General features: G+C 31.4%; 3 protein-coding genes across 3 annotated transcripts; all 3 read right to left on the reverse strand.

Moving 5' to 3' along the window:
• Positions 1–3,957: 3,957 nt before the first annotated feature.
• On the reverse strand, positions 3,958–4,786 carry LOC108195270 (dau c 1 isoallergen Dau c 1.0401-like). Its single transcript, XM_017362230.2, has 2 exons — positions 4,486–4,786; positions 3,958–4,400 (listed from the first exon to the last, which is right to left on the reverse strand). The coding sequence occupies exons 1-2, from the start codon at positions 4,667–4,669 to the stop codon at positions 4,117–4,119; spliced, it is 468 nt and encodes a 155-aa protein (XP_017217719.1). The 5' UTR covers positions 4,670–4,786; the 3' UTR covers positions 3,958–4,116.
• Positions 4,787–5,461: 675 nt separating this feature from the next.
• Positions 5,462–6,474, reverse strand: LOC108193625 (dau c 1 isoallergen Dau c 1.0401). The gene is made up of 2 exons (XM_017360362.2): positions 6,015–6,474; positions 5,462–5,908 (listed from the first exon to the last, which is right to left on the reverse strand). Exons 1-2 carry the CDS (start codon positions 6,196–6,198, stop codon positions 5,625–5,627), a joined length of 468 nt encoding a protein of 155 aa, XP_017215851.1. The 5' UTR covers positions 6,199–6,474; the 3' UTR covers positions 5,462–5,624.
• A 2,662-nt stretch (positions 6,475–9,136) lies between these two features.
• On the reverse strand, positions 9,137–10,264 carry LOC108193621 (dau c 1 isoallergen Dau c 1.0401-like). The gene is made up of 2 exons (XM_017360354.2): positions 10,001–10,264; positions 9,137–9,652 (listed from the first exon to the last, which is right to left on the reverse strand). Exons 1-2 carry the CDS (start codon positions 10,182–10,184, stop codon positions 9,369–9,371), a joined length of 468 nt encoding a protein of 155 aa, XP_017215843.1. The 5' UTR covers positions 10,185–10,264; the 3' UTR covers positions 9,137–9,368.
• Positions 10,265–13,958: the final 3,694 nt, after the last annotated feature.

Below are 13,958 nucleotides of genomic sequence, written 5' to 3' on the forward strand. Positions count from 1 at the left end.
CTTCATTGTTTCCTGCATCATCAAAATATATAAAATTAATAATCATAATAATAAATCTAAGAATTAATAATAATCAAGTAAAAATCTTATACGCCTCATGATATGTGCAATTTCGAAAAAATCAAATCACAAATCGTGTTGATGCTTTTGTGCCACAATTTAATATATTAACAGGTAGATTGCTTAATTCTCACAAAAAAAAATTAGGATGATTAACGATTAAGATCTGAATCTAACCCAAATATCTAAAATCAATTTTAATCACGAGGTTTCGATACAACACAATTCAATTAAAACTAAAAATTTCAATCAAAGCCAAATCGATCGACATTTTAATCAAACAACAAGTACATGAATTCGTGTACAGAATACATCGAATTAGACTGATTTCAGCCTTTTTATTTTGGAATAAATCTAAAAACAATTGACTACGAATCGAATTAGAAAATGACTTACCAAGTTATGTCCGATGAAATCTGAATGTTATGGATCTTGCAAACTCTTGAATATAGTTGTATGTATTGTAAAGTCTTCAATAAAACTAGATCTGACCGCTGAATTGGGGAATAACGAGGATGTAAAAGTTGCTTTCAACAAAGATGAGTAGGTTATAAAATCTTAATGAGAATTAAATAGAAAGTTTTAATTTATTTAGATAGTTGGATGGTGGGTTTTATAGCTAGACTCTAATGCACAAGATATTAGATGGCGTATATATCAATAAATTTTGTGAACCGACCTTTCTCGTAATAAAAATATTACTCAAATAATAATTTAATATTTTTCTTTGGTATATTTACAATAACTTTTAAGTTGATCATTATATTATATGTAAATATTTTTTTTATTTCTTCCAAAACAACAAGTTCCAAGTCTTCCATAAAACTCCGAATTAGTTATTTTCTTTTGATATTTTCTTGTTTTTCAATAATTCTACACACCCGCATCTGTTCCTGCATCTTAGATCTACTCGATTTTCAAAATTTTGATGCGGTGATAAATCAATTGAGATGAGTTAATGACGAGTTAGGCGACTTCAATTCAGTTTTAGCCATACCCCATGTGCATATTATATTTAAATATATTTTTATTTGAGTAAAAAAAATAACTTTACTAAAAAAACACGTTTTAGAAATAATCTTATGAAGTTTGATCGTGTACTAAAATCATATATGTAATAAAGAGAATATACAAATAAAATCGAAGTCGTATAGATGTAAACCAGGAAGAATTCTGCTTCTTTTAAAACTCTGTCTTAACTTGCTGTTTTGAATAAAAACTTGCTATTAAAATTTCCTGCAACACTGGGTTAACACATATAAAACAACAGGCTAGAAACAAGCAATATCAGAATGTTAAGCTGAAATAGAAATAAAGCTTGCTAAAATGCGATCATTAAAACTTGAGATTTAAAATCTCCCCCTTTTTGTATTACACACTTATTTCAAAGACAAATATACTCCCCCTGAATATGATAATCCTGCAATCATGTTAGCCACAAATAAAATTCTAACATATGTTATTATGCAACTATGACTCAGGTAATCTTTAAACACAATACTTAAAATCAAGAAATTCAAATCCCGTTGATAACACAACATAACCAATCCATAAATCAACCATGGTTTGCTGATAAAATTAGCATCGTGGAGGAAAAGATTTGTGGGAACAAATTTAAATAAAGCAGGTGTCTCTCCCTGTGTAGTTATGCTTTCATATATTCTCTGTAAAAACAGTGATCATGTAATGCTTTCAGCCGCATATATGCAATTCTCTATTTCTTCTCCTGCCTTATATTATGATAGATATAGATTTGTAACATGGTATCAGAGCTTAGACTCGCGGAGACTCGAGTTCAACTTCCTGTGATCCCAATATTCTCAGAATTTATTAAAGATACGAAGGCAAGTTTATGCCCTAAAAGATGGGCGCCCGTGATCCACTCTCGACCAAAATGGGCTTTCGAGTGAGGTGGAATGTTAGAATATGATTCTGTAATCCCTCTTCCTAACACCTTGAGGTTTTAGCCCTCTTCCTTAATGCTTTCTGATATGTGTATTTATATCTAGTTTAAATTAAAATTGACTTATTGGTATTTTTATATATTAAATTTATAAGTGAGCTTTCCTACTTATAAGATAAAACTTAAAAAATGAAAATCCTAATTTTCATTTCAATGATTGTTTATGAAATTTGATTAATAAGAAATATAGTAATCAATCTAAAAGACAGTAATTGATAATATTGTGTATTTATCTAAGTTGTGTGTCAAATAAATAATAATAAATTTATCAGAATTAATAAATTAAAATTTTATATTATTCATATATAAAACAGAGTTTAATGCTAAATCAAAGATTTTCAAAATCCTATTAGTTTCAGTATTTCCATCCACTGCTTTGTTACACGTACGTCAATAGCACATTAAGTTATTCCCTTTCCGGATGAGGATATATATGCTTTCTTGCACCCACTCCAATGAACTCCTGTGCATTGCTAATTGCTATATCAGATATTCAGATCTGTCTTCACTAAAATAATACTACCAAACCATAAAGAAAAGAATGCAATAATAAGATCTAATAATTGAAGTAAAGATCTCACAGCAAATGCTACTGTCCCCTATCTCTTTTCAGGTCTGTTTTTGTTTTTAATTTTAATCAAATTGAGCAATATATGAACGAAATTTATATATTATATGAATGAAAAATATTTTTTCTTCCATTTCAATTCATGTTATTCTTTTTTAATCACATATACTAAAAAATTTAAAAAAATTGCTTTCCCTTCTATTATATTGACTTAGTATAGTATTAGTTAGATTGATATGTTGAAAATAAAAAATTAAAAGAGAGGATTACGTAAAATTATTAATAAATACATGTTGAAACAAAGGCTCTAACTAATTATAAAAGGATGTTATTCAGAATAGAAATAAAATGGTTGTGTATTTTGATTGATGAGTATTAATAGAAGCAAGTACGTTTATTTAAAAAAAAAATGATTTGTGTCGGTCTGATAAAAAAAATGATTTGGGTATTAAGTGGGTTTGTCCGATTTGGTCGGGACACCGGAAACAGTTTTTTATTTCTGAAACAAATAATTTGAGTATTAATTCTCGTCAACGGGATTCAATATATTCACTATCAATTTAAAATGTCAAATTAAAATTGCTTTTTTTTTTATCACAAAACATCCATATCAGTCAATCGTATCGAAATACAATGCAGAGATGATTTTGGAAATTTAATCAATAAAATTTTAATGACAGAAAAGAAGGAAATAAAGAGCGCCAGAGAGGAAAAAAAAAGGAGGAAAGAACACAAAATATTATGTCATGCACCGAAACAAAATCATCAAAATGAAACAATTGTTAATAAACGTCAAACAGAATCACAATATACGATTCAAAAGCCATCAAGTATGACACTCCCTCGAAAGGAACACAACAATTAAAACTAAATATACAACAAGTCTAAAACATAATTTGCATATATAAAATCTTATATATCTAGTTATAAACGAATAGCAAAATTCAATTATGAAATATATACGACAAATATATCTAAAAGCACCAAAACAAAAGATTTTGAACTCATACCATAGTCGTGGGTCAATTCACACGATCCTTAACTCATCGACTATAAATATATATGTACACATCGGATATGACTAAAACTGAATTAAGATCGTTCAACTCGTCATTAACTCATCCCAATTGATTTATCACCGAATCAAAATCCTAAAAATCGAGTAGATCTAGCATCCAGGAAAAGATCGTGGGGAGAATTATTGAAAAAGAAGAACATGTCAAAAGAAATTAACTAATTTGTAGTTTTTCATCGGTGGAAACCGATGAAATTGCCGATTAAATTACAATTTGCAAGATTCGGATGTCGATCAATTTACTTAAACAGTTGAACATAATTAATCAGAGCTGTTAAATGTAAGAACAAGTGAACAACAATTGCTGAGATGCATAATTTCAGAACCATTACACATTTGTGTCGTGACATTTTATTTATTTCAAGGAGACACTGATTTTCTCACATACACAAATTCTTATTAAGCTTCGGCATCTTTAGCCTTCTAAAATCTCATCAACAAATGGAGTCATTAATTTGCAGTGAGGTAGGCCTCAACAGCCTTGAAAATGGCATTGTTGGTCTCAGTAGCATACTTAATACTCTCTTCTGGCACGACAGCGTCGCCTTTGGTGTTGAATATGATTGTGTTCTTCACGGTGCAGCCTCCGTCAGCTTTAGGCACGAACACAACATGATTGTTAATGGAGTCGATGAATCCCAAGAGAATGTCCCCGTCGATTACAGAGTAACTGTAAGTTAAGGCTTCCTTGTCAATTGCATCAATCTTCTGCTTCATTGTGTTGTAGGGGCTGGCTGCATTTTTGTGCACAATTTTTTTTGTTAGAATAAAAAACATGTCGATAAAAAATATGATGCATGTATTGTAAAAAAGACTAACCATCTCCGAGATGGACAAGCTTGATGGTTCCAACTCCGCCGTCTCCTTGAAGGATTTCAGAACTCTTGATAGCGCCAGGGAGAGCCTGAGGAAGAAGTGTATCGATGTCGAGGCACAAGACCTGGTACAACTTGCCTGCGGCGACTGTAGATGTTACTTCTACTTCGCTCTTCTGGACACCCATTATACTTAACTAGAGCTGATAAGATAAATTGAGGAGATAGGTTTTGAAAAGAAGGATTGAGAAACAATGCTGAGGGATGAATGCTGGAGAAGTTTGAGCTGTTATTTATAGAGCCTGTTCTTGAATTATATTGCAGTCACTTTATATCAGTAATGCAGTAATAATAAGTTTGCATTGTTCTCTACTATTTCAAGCAATTTTATTAAATGCCTAAGAAGCATTTATTTGGCATTTGAAAGAGCGGTGAAGTTTGGTGTATAAATTGCTCTGTCTCTGTTCTAGATCTGATTTCAGATCTATTTACATGATCATGTCATAAGAAAGCATGGGCAATCGGTCAGTAATTGATATGGGCCGGTCAGATTAAGTGTGACGCGTGCAAGCCTCAGCTATGCAGTGATGGACCTGAATTGGGGTGAGCAACTCCTTTCACTTCATGGTTATGAGCGGGGTTAATAGGAATCGGAATCTAAAACAAATTATGAGATTTGAATTAGCAATTTTGTTGAACAGAATGGGAAACTCATTCTGACTTGGTGGTTAAATCATTTCTTATACACCCCTTGAAATACGCATTCCTATATCCCGATTCCTATACCCTTCTTGCAGGAGTTCTTGAAAAAAATGACTGGATCACACTCTTACTCGAACTTTAGTTTCCATTTAACTGATGACATGAGCTTTCGTGCCGCTTTAAAAGATGTATCAATTTATCTTTGGTAAAAAAAACTTAAGGTTGTGATCTCAATCAGTCTCTGATAGTAATTAGGGGATGATACTGAACCATTAATATATCAATAAGCAAAAAGGTATAACTTCAGAAAGATTACAATACTCGAAACGATATTACATCAATAATAGAAAAACCTCGTACATGTCACACGTACACAAATTATTCAAGCTCAGGCATCACTGGCCATCCAGGTCTCACGAACATACTATTATATAATCATACTTAGTTGGCAATGAGATAAGCCTCAACAGCCTGGAAAATGGCGCGGTTCTGGTCATTAGCGAACTTAATGTTCTCTTCAGGGACGACAGCATCGCCTTTGGTGTTGAAAGTGATGGTACTCTTGACAGTGCAGCCACCATCAGCATTAGGGACATACGCGAAGTGGTTGTTGATGGATTCAATAAATCCCAGAAGAATGTCTCCGTCGATGATGCTGTAAGCGTATGTGAAGGACTCTTTGTCAATGGCATCCACCTTTTGCTTCATTGTCTTGAAGGGGCTCGCTGCATTGAGACACGGATGAATTAGTATCTGATCGATTTTTTAAAATTGTAAATTACTAACAAGTAATATGATCATGGTCATAATAAAAGATAAAACAGGACTAACCATCGCCAAGATGGACAAGCTTGACGGTTCCAACTCCACCATCGCCCTCAAGAGTCTCGGAACTCTTGATAGCACCAGGGAGAACCTGAGGAAGAAGTGTATCGATGTCGAGGCACAAGGCCTTGAACAGTTTCTCTGCTGATACAGAGGAAGTGACTTCGGCTTCAGTCTTTTGGACACCCATAATTCTATTGAAACAGAAACTGAGAAAAGTACTAAGAGCTTATCAAGGAATGCTGTGAGATTGGTACGAGGAAATGAGGAGGTTTTGGCCACTATTTATAGTGCTCAGTATGGATCTCCTCTTGCTAATCTAGATTATTCAGTGATAAATATTTTTGAATACGGTTATTGAATGTGATTAGCTAGGTAATAGTTGTGCCAAGTGAGTACTGGTTAGTGGTTAGTGGTTAGTCTTGGCTTTACATAACACCTACTTTCCATTTTCCACGTAGAAAATGTCTTAAAGCAGAGCTTGTTGTGTATGTGTACATCAAACAAGTAGCCAGAAAGCATGACTTTGAACAGTTTTTCTTTTATTATGACTTTCAACTTTGAGGGCTGATAAAGACGCTTTGAAATATTTATATATTATCATTCACTTACGTGTCCGGCCGGGCGTTGTCTTCTGCGATATATGTGAATTTAATTAGGTAAAAAGATGCCTTGGACAAGTAAGTGGACCGTTTTGGTTCATACTTAATAAGTCCGGAAATTTCAAAATCATTTTCTGATACTAAATGGAAATGTATATTTATTTATTGAGCAACTCAGTTATTGTATTTTTTTAAACTACTTATTCTCATATTTCTCATTCTCATTTTCGATAATGATTTTCGTTGATATCTATTTTCCAAACAAGCGCTAGATTTCTCTACTTTTAGATCGTTTGCATGAGCTTGGTAAGAACGATTAAGCGTAGGCTTGGTAATATTTACAGAAATGATAAAATTTCTTCAAATAGATTATTTGTAATCTTATTTTGAAGAAATGAATATTTATAAATTTTATACAAGTACGAGAACATGAAGGAGTGGCGTTCTGCATCTAGAATTATGGTACGTAGACATGTGCAATGTGATGCAAGACGGGGACAAACACATTCCACTTGATTTTGGTGTAGAAAATTTTGGTTGTGAATTTTCAACATTGACCTGCATGTGCACGAACTGTCAATCCCAATTCCCAAATACTGCAATTTGTTTTCATGATAGGGTGATGGCCAGTGAGAGAAACAAAGATTCTTAAGTTTCTTAGAAAAATAAAATATTACTTACTTTAAAAACGATTTAAAACAAATTTGATTGATAATATCTGATTGAGTTCACTCACACTAATAATAACGGAATCTTTTTTATGTGTACGAGTCTTTCAATTAAAAATGATCATATATTTGCTGCAACATTTAGAAAAAGAATTTGAGAAGATAATTTGAAATAAATAACATTACTAAAATAACTCCTTGTGTTTCTTTTACTCAGACACTTTTGACTTGGGTACGTACTTTTAGGTGGGTTGACTGATTAGTACTCCCTCCGTCCCATTTTAACTGCTTTTGACTTTTTTACACGTATTTTAAGATGTTAAAAAAATGACATCTAAACATGATTATTTTTTATAAAATTTATATCAAATAAAAGTTTAAAGTCTAAACTTTTATTTGATATAAGAATTGAAATTTTTTATTGAGTGTAAATATTGTTTTTTTACACCTCAATATACGTGTTAAAAAGTCAAACATCAGTTAAAATGAGACAGAGGGAGTAAAAATTATTATTTTTAATTATTTTTTTGTGAATTATAATTTTGAGTACATATTTTTATTTTGAAAAAAAAATTTAAAAATAATATTTTTAAATATTCGGTCAAAATATAAAAATATGTGTCAAAAAATCAAACATCATATATTAAAAAGATAGCACAGCCATAACGAACATTAATCATGATACATGATAGTAACTACTGCAACCAGTAGGAAGTCGATATAATCCATCCGTTAAATATGGCGTCTTTAACTTGAAGCTGCTGTTAGAGTTTTCATTTATAGAAAGTTCCGAATCAGTTAATTATTTTTGATTTTTTTATTTTTCAATAATACTTCTCACCGAATTTGTTCTTAAATGATAGATCTACTGAGAATATGATTCGATGATAAATTATTTGGGATGAATTAACGACGAGTTAGACGACTGTAATTCAGTCTCAATCATGCTCGATACCGATTGCAATTCCTCCTTTTTTTCTCTAGCTCTTTGTTATTTTCTTTTCGCGGATATGGTGTCTTTCATCTGGATTTTCTTTTCGGTCACTAAAGTTGTATAATTGTATTGACTAAATTTCTGAGATCATTTCTGCATGATCTTTGGTTAGTCGGTAGAATTTTTGAATAAAAATTCTCCTCTTCTTAATTCTGCGAATTTTTTTATTTTTTTGAGTGGCTTTTTCCGGACATCAAAATTTTTATCTACAGTAACATCTCCATCGGTCCATCCTTTGCAGAATGACATTTTTTTAAGCCCCCTAAAACAGAACACAACCACAAACCTCTGCAGAAACAACTCTTCAGTTTGCAGTGATTACAATTTAACTAAAGCTCAGCTTCTGCTCATTTACGCATCAGCAATTCTCTAACTCTCTAACAAACTACGGAGGATCAGATATAAGTCTCAGATTAAGAGACATCAAATAATAAACATGACAAATATGAATAGAACCAGAAGTGATGTTATCTCGAATGAAATGACAATAGATTATGAGATGTGTTCTCCTAGCCTAAAAAACTGGAATCTCGGCAATGAATTTTGCAGCAAATTTTCACTTAACAAATGTATTAGGGTTGGAAGATAAAACTTCCAAATTAAAATAGCTCTTACTCATATACTCTGCTTCTGCAGTAGTTTTAACACGGCTAACACATTTATGTGAAACAGGTGCTCAGAACATTAATATGATTATTTGTTATTAACATCCATGATCAAATACAAAGTTTGATTGTGAAACCTTGTAAAAAATACAAGGTTTTTCTATTATTGATTAGATTTCGAGTGTTAATTTGATGTTCTTGAAACAAATAAAGTTTCTCCAGTATGGTAATCCTTCTGAAGTTATGCAGAAGACAGTGATTCATCACAAAATACTATTATAACGCGAGGAGAAAGGAAAGATACATGTACTGAAGTTGAAACATAACTTCAGACTGATTACAATACCGGAGAAACATTATTTGTTTCAAGAACATCATATATGTATAACACTGGAAATCAAATCAATAATAGAAAACCCTTGTACTTGTCACACGCGCACACATTATTGATTATTCTCAATCGCCCTCATCAAAATATAGCATGATCATAATTAGTTTGCAATGAGATGAGCCTCAATAGCCTTGAAAATGGCGAGGTTCTGGTCATTAGCGAACTTGATGTTCTCTTCAGGGACGACAGCATCGCCTTTGGTGGTGAAAGTGATGGTACTCTTGACAGTGCAGCCTCCATCAGCAGTAGGGACGTAGGTGAAATGGTTGTTGATGGATTCCACAAAATCTAGAAGAATGTCTCCGTCGATGATGGTGTAAGAGTAGGTGAAGGAGTCTTTGTCAATGACATCAACCTTTTGCTTCATTGTCTTGAAGGGGCTAGCTGCAATACACATATCCATAATTAACATATGTGAGTTGATCATCTAAAAAGATATTTATGCATCATGTCTACTGTTGTAGCCAATAAGCAGGACAAAATCAGTTTTTGGGGTCTTTAGTCTGTCTATATTATGGTTCGTCATCTAAAATCTTAAGACGTTCATAGTCTGTTGTGAGAATATTGGGGTGACGGAGAGTCAAACTTAGAGACATTTGTCACACCTGGCTCTGATGCCAAAACTGGTCCATCTAAAACCTAGTCTAGAAGAAGACGTTATATGAATCTTATGCTATATTTCAACATTACGTGATAATGAGGTGTGATTATAAATGATAAAAGAGTACTAACCATCGCCAAGATGAATAAGCTTGACGGTTCCAACTCCACCGTCACCCTCAAGGATTTCGGCACTCTTGATAGCACCGGGAACAACCTGGGGAAGAAGTGTATCGATGTCGAGGCACAAGGCCTTGAACAGTTTCTCTGCTGACACAGAAGAAGTGGCTTCGACTTCACTCTTTTGGACACCCATGATACAGAAACTGAGAAAATAAGAGCAAATGCAGGAGAGCAGGGGTGAATATTATAGATGTTGTGAGACTGGTACGAGTTAATATGAGAGCTTTGAGCTGCTATTTATAGTGACTCATATTTGCTGTTCGGTCGTCGTATCAATATATTACTTATATTTTAATAAATATATAATTCAATTATCATTAATAAAATCGCAACTTTCGGTACATTATCCGTTATCCAGAAAGAAAAGGACAGATATATAGGTCGACTATAATACAGGTGTATTAATTGCGTAACCATGAATTGAGGAAGCATTGACAATAGTAATAGCATGGGTTGGCTTGGTCAAAATAAGTGTAATAAGGGTTGCACACCAATTCCAAAATTTTTTAGAATTATTTAGCTAAATCAACGACTTCAATGTAGATTGACTCGACTATAATTCAGTTTCGTATTCAATTTTAAATAAGAAATTAATTGCCTAACATAAAACATAGTAAGTAATTGATTGGCTCATCAGATTTCTAAAAGAAAATGAGTAATGCTAAATATTCTAAATATTGTCCCAAATAAATAATAATTGATTGATTTATGTGTATACATGAGGTATTATTATTATTGATTTGTTTGGAATAAATTAAATATTATCAATGTGAAAATAATTTTTAAATTAAATAATATTTTTTTAAAATAATGTCAAAAACTTAATAGATTTGAATTGAACTTTAGAAGTCATATTTGGTTGGTATCAATCACACCTACTTAATAAATATTCTTATTCCCATCCAAGTGTGCGGGGACAAGTTTAACATTAATATATGCTCGCATAATGAGATATATTGTAAAACTGAATTATGAAAAATGTGACTTGGCCAAAATTTGGCTCAGTATTTGCCGCCCTGCTCTAAACATACGAAAACGTACGAATTTGACACAAAATAGAAAAACATGTGAACATCAATACATTATACAGACTAGAGAGTCATCGATGTTTCACGGTTGTGAGTTTTTTCAACTTTGATGTGCTCAAGCCCAATACGACAGTCATTCCTTTTTTCCATTTCCATTCGTCGACTTATGAATTATTCCTATGCTTATTCAATCATTTAAATTATAATATTATTACTCTACAAAAATCATAATATTATTACTTTACTTGTTTATCAAATTAATAAAATGTCCCTTCTATATAAATGATAAAATTATATGGTCAATACGTTTTAATACAGCTCATATTTAGAAAGAGATATTCAGTTTTGAAACTAAATTAAATAAAATTTTGTTAATTTATTTGATCAAGCTCGGTAAAAATTGATAAATTAACAAAATTTTGATAAATACAACTTATCGGATCTTAAAATTATTAGTATAATAATAAATCTTATAAATTATAATTTAAAGTGTTTTTTCCTATGTTTGTAAAATTAACTTTTCAAAAATAAAATAAAATTATTTAAAAAATTTATGCTATGGGTAATTGTAAAATAAGTTATGCACGTATTCCGAGAACACTTAAGTACCAAATTATACACGTGATTCGAGAATAGTTAATTACCTTAAAGAATAGTACTCCCTCTGTCCCAGTCAATTGTATACATTTCTTTTTCACTGCTCGACACGCTTTTTAAGGCTCTTATAAAATATAGTTCTACAACTTATTTTTAAGATTTTCTTTTTTTGTATAAAAGTATGAATGTTATACTTTTATACAAAAAAAGAAAATCTTAAAAATAATTTACAGAACTATACTACATTGAAGCATTAAAGTCCGTGCCGCGCCCCCGTCCCCCAATGTATACTATTGACCGGGACGGAGGGAGTAGTACCTAAGCATTAAGTTATGCGTGTAATTTGAGAATACATAGAGACTAAATCTATATTTAGGGTCGTAAAAGAACCGAGTCGAACTAAGTTTTACTGAGTTCGAGTCGAGTTTTTTCTTAATGAGACAAGTCAGACTCGATAAACTTATCGATCTTTTTTCCGGTTCGAACTCGAGTTCGTTAAAAATCGAGTCGGGTTCGAGTTTTTAACGAACCGATCCGAGTCGAGCCGAACTGAGTTGATACCGAGCTATTCAATAAAATTTCTATTTTTTTCAAATTTCAACAATTGACTTTGTCTATTTAATACACAATTTAAAATTTAATTACAAAATTGAAAATAAAAAAGTTAAAACTAAAATCTAAAACCAAAGTCTAAGATTAAAATTTCTTTTTTTTCAATGTATATTTTTTATCGAGTCGAGTCAAGTCGAAACCGAGTCCGGGTTTTTTAAAAAGTCGAGTCGAGTCGAACAACTAAAAAGCTTGGTTCGACTCGTTAAGCTTATCGAACATTATTGGTTGTTCGAACTCGAGCTCGTTAACGAGTCGAGTCAAGTTCTTACCGAGTCGAGTCGAGTCGGCTTAACGATCAGCTCGGTTCATTTACGATAGTATTTTACTCGATACTTAAACTGTGAATCACTTTCATAAATACAGGAGTTGTAATAAATATCAAAAACATAATTCAAATAGAACAATTCATTGTTCTTTGTTCTTTCCCTTGCTATTTTCTCTATATATTTTATTCTTTCACATATAATAGATAATTAATTATTTACAACACATTATCAGCACGAGACACTATCAAATTGATTTAGATTAAAAAGGAACTTTGTCACACCCAAACAAGATACATAATATACATAATAGAGAAGTGCAGTCTAAACAATTGAAATTAAAGTTGAGATTTTCGTAAAGTTAATATACATTATAACTCTACTCATTTCATAATTGTTATTATTATTATTGTTTATAAATTTACAATTATTCGATTTGTGAAAGATGATTATGTCGTCAAAATATCATTATCAAGATGGTTGTGCCGTCAAATAATATCATTATCGTCAAATAATATCATTATCAAGATGGCTCTATTGTCAAGTAATATAATTAAGAAAGTTGGCTATGTCATCAAAACCTATTAATTATATCACAGTGTGCATATATATGGTTCTTTATGTATTAATCCGATATATTGATATGTCATGTGTTTTTAATATTTATTTACATTTAGAATAACAAATTTTGTTGGAGTTTATTGCATTAGATATTTTCGAAAGTAATTTTCATTCGTAGATGGTGAATGCAAAACTATACCTTGTTTCTAGGGATTAAAAGACGTTATAAAATCAAGAAAAGTCTCAAACCAGACAATGTACAAAAATTGTGATATTTCTTATGAATCAGATATGCGAGTACTTTAAATATGAAACTTAATTCTTAATAGTTCATTTGTCATTTGTAATAATTTTAACCTCGATCATCAAAAACTAGTCACTTTACTATCTATTTAGAATGGTTGGAATAATCTAAGGTTGCCGGATATTAAATATGTTATTAAAATTAATTCTGAAATGTAATATGATAATTACCTCAACTCTAACTACTAGAAATGAAACAAATAAATATTAACTAAACAAAAAGATACTACAAAAAGGAGACAGGTATACACCAATTTTACTAACATTCTAATATGAAACAACGAGAAGTTGTATGTGATATATATGGGTGTTATCTTCGTTAAGATGATCAGTTTTTATAATATATTATGTTTTCTGTATGCTTGTTTTATGTATTTATTTTTTTAATCAAAAATATTCATCATATGTATGTATACATATAATATGAGAATAGCCGATGTGAAACAACTCACACAATTTTATAAAATATGAAAGTTATAATTGACTAAAGATACTAATTGGCTTTATTTTAGAATCGGTGTACATTAGTGCATGTTTATTTTT

This window comes from Daucus carota, chromosome 7 (genome assembly GCF_001625215.2).
Source record: "Daucus carota subsp. sativus chromosome 7, DH1 v3.0, whole genome shotgun sequence".
NCBI classification, from domain to species: Eukaryota; Viridiplantae; Streptophyta; class Magnoliopsida; order Apiales; family Apiaceae; genus Daucus; species Daucus carota.

Bases quoted from the DNA above. Each gene is read 5' to 3' on its own strand.
- LOC108193621 (XM_017360354.2), bottom strand. From the start codon at position 10,184: ATGGGTGTCCAAAAGAGTGAAGTCGAAGCCACTTCTTCTGTGTCAGCA. The intron at 9,653-10,000 runs GTTAGTACTCTT...TGTGTATTGCAG, and splicing joins GCTTATTCATCTTGGCGATG to CTAGCCCCTTCAAGACAATG.
- LOC108195270 (XM_017362230.2), bottom strand. From the start codon at position 4,669: ATGGGTGTCCAGAAGAGCGAAGTAGAAGTAACATCTACAGTCGCCGCA. The intron at 4,401-4,485 runs GTTAGTCTTTTT...ACAAAAATGCAG, and splicing joins GCTTGTCCATCTCGGAGATG to CCAGCCCCTACAACACAATG.
- LOC108193625 (XM_017360362.2), bottom strand. From the start codon at position 6,198: ATGGGTGTCCAAAAGACTGAAGCCGAAGTCACTTCCTCTGTATCAGCA. The intron at 5,909-6,014 runs GTTAGTCCTGTT...GTCTCAATGCAG, and splicing joins GCTTGTCCATCTTGGCGATG to CGAGCCCCTTCAAGACAATG.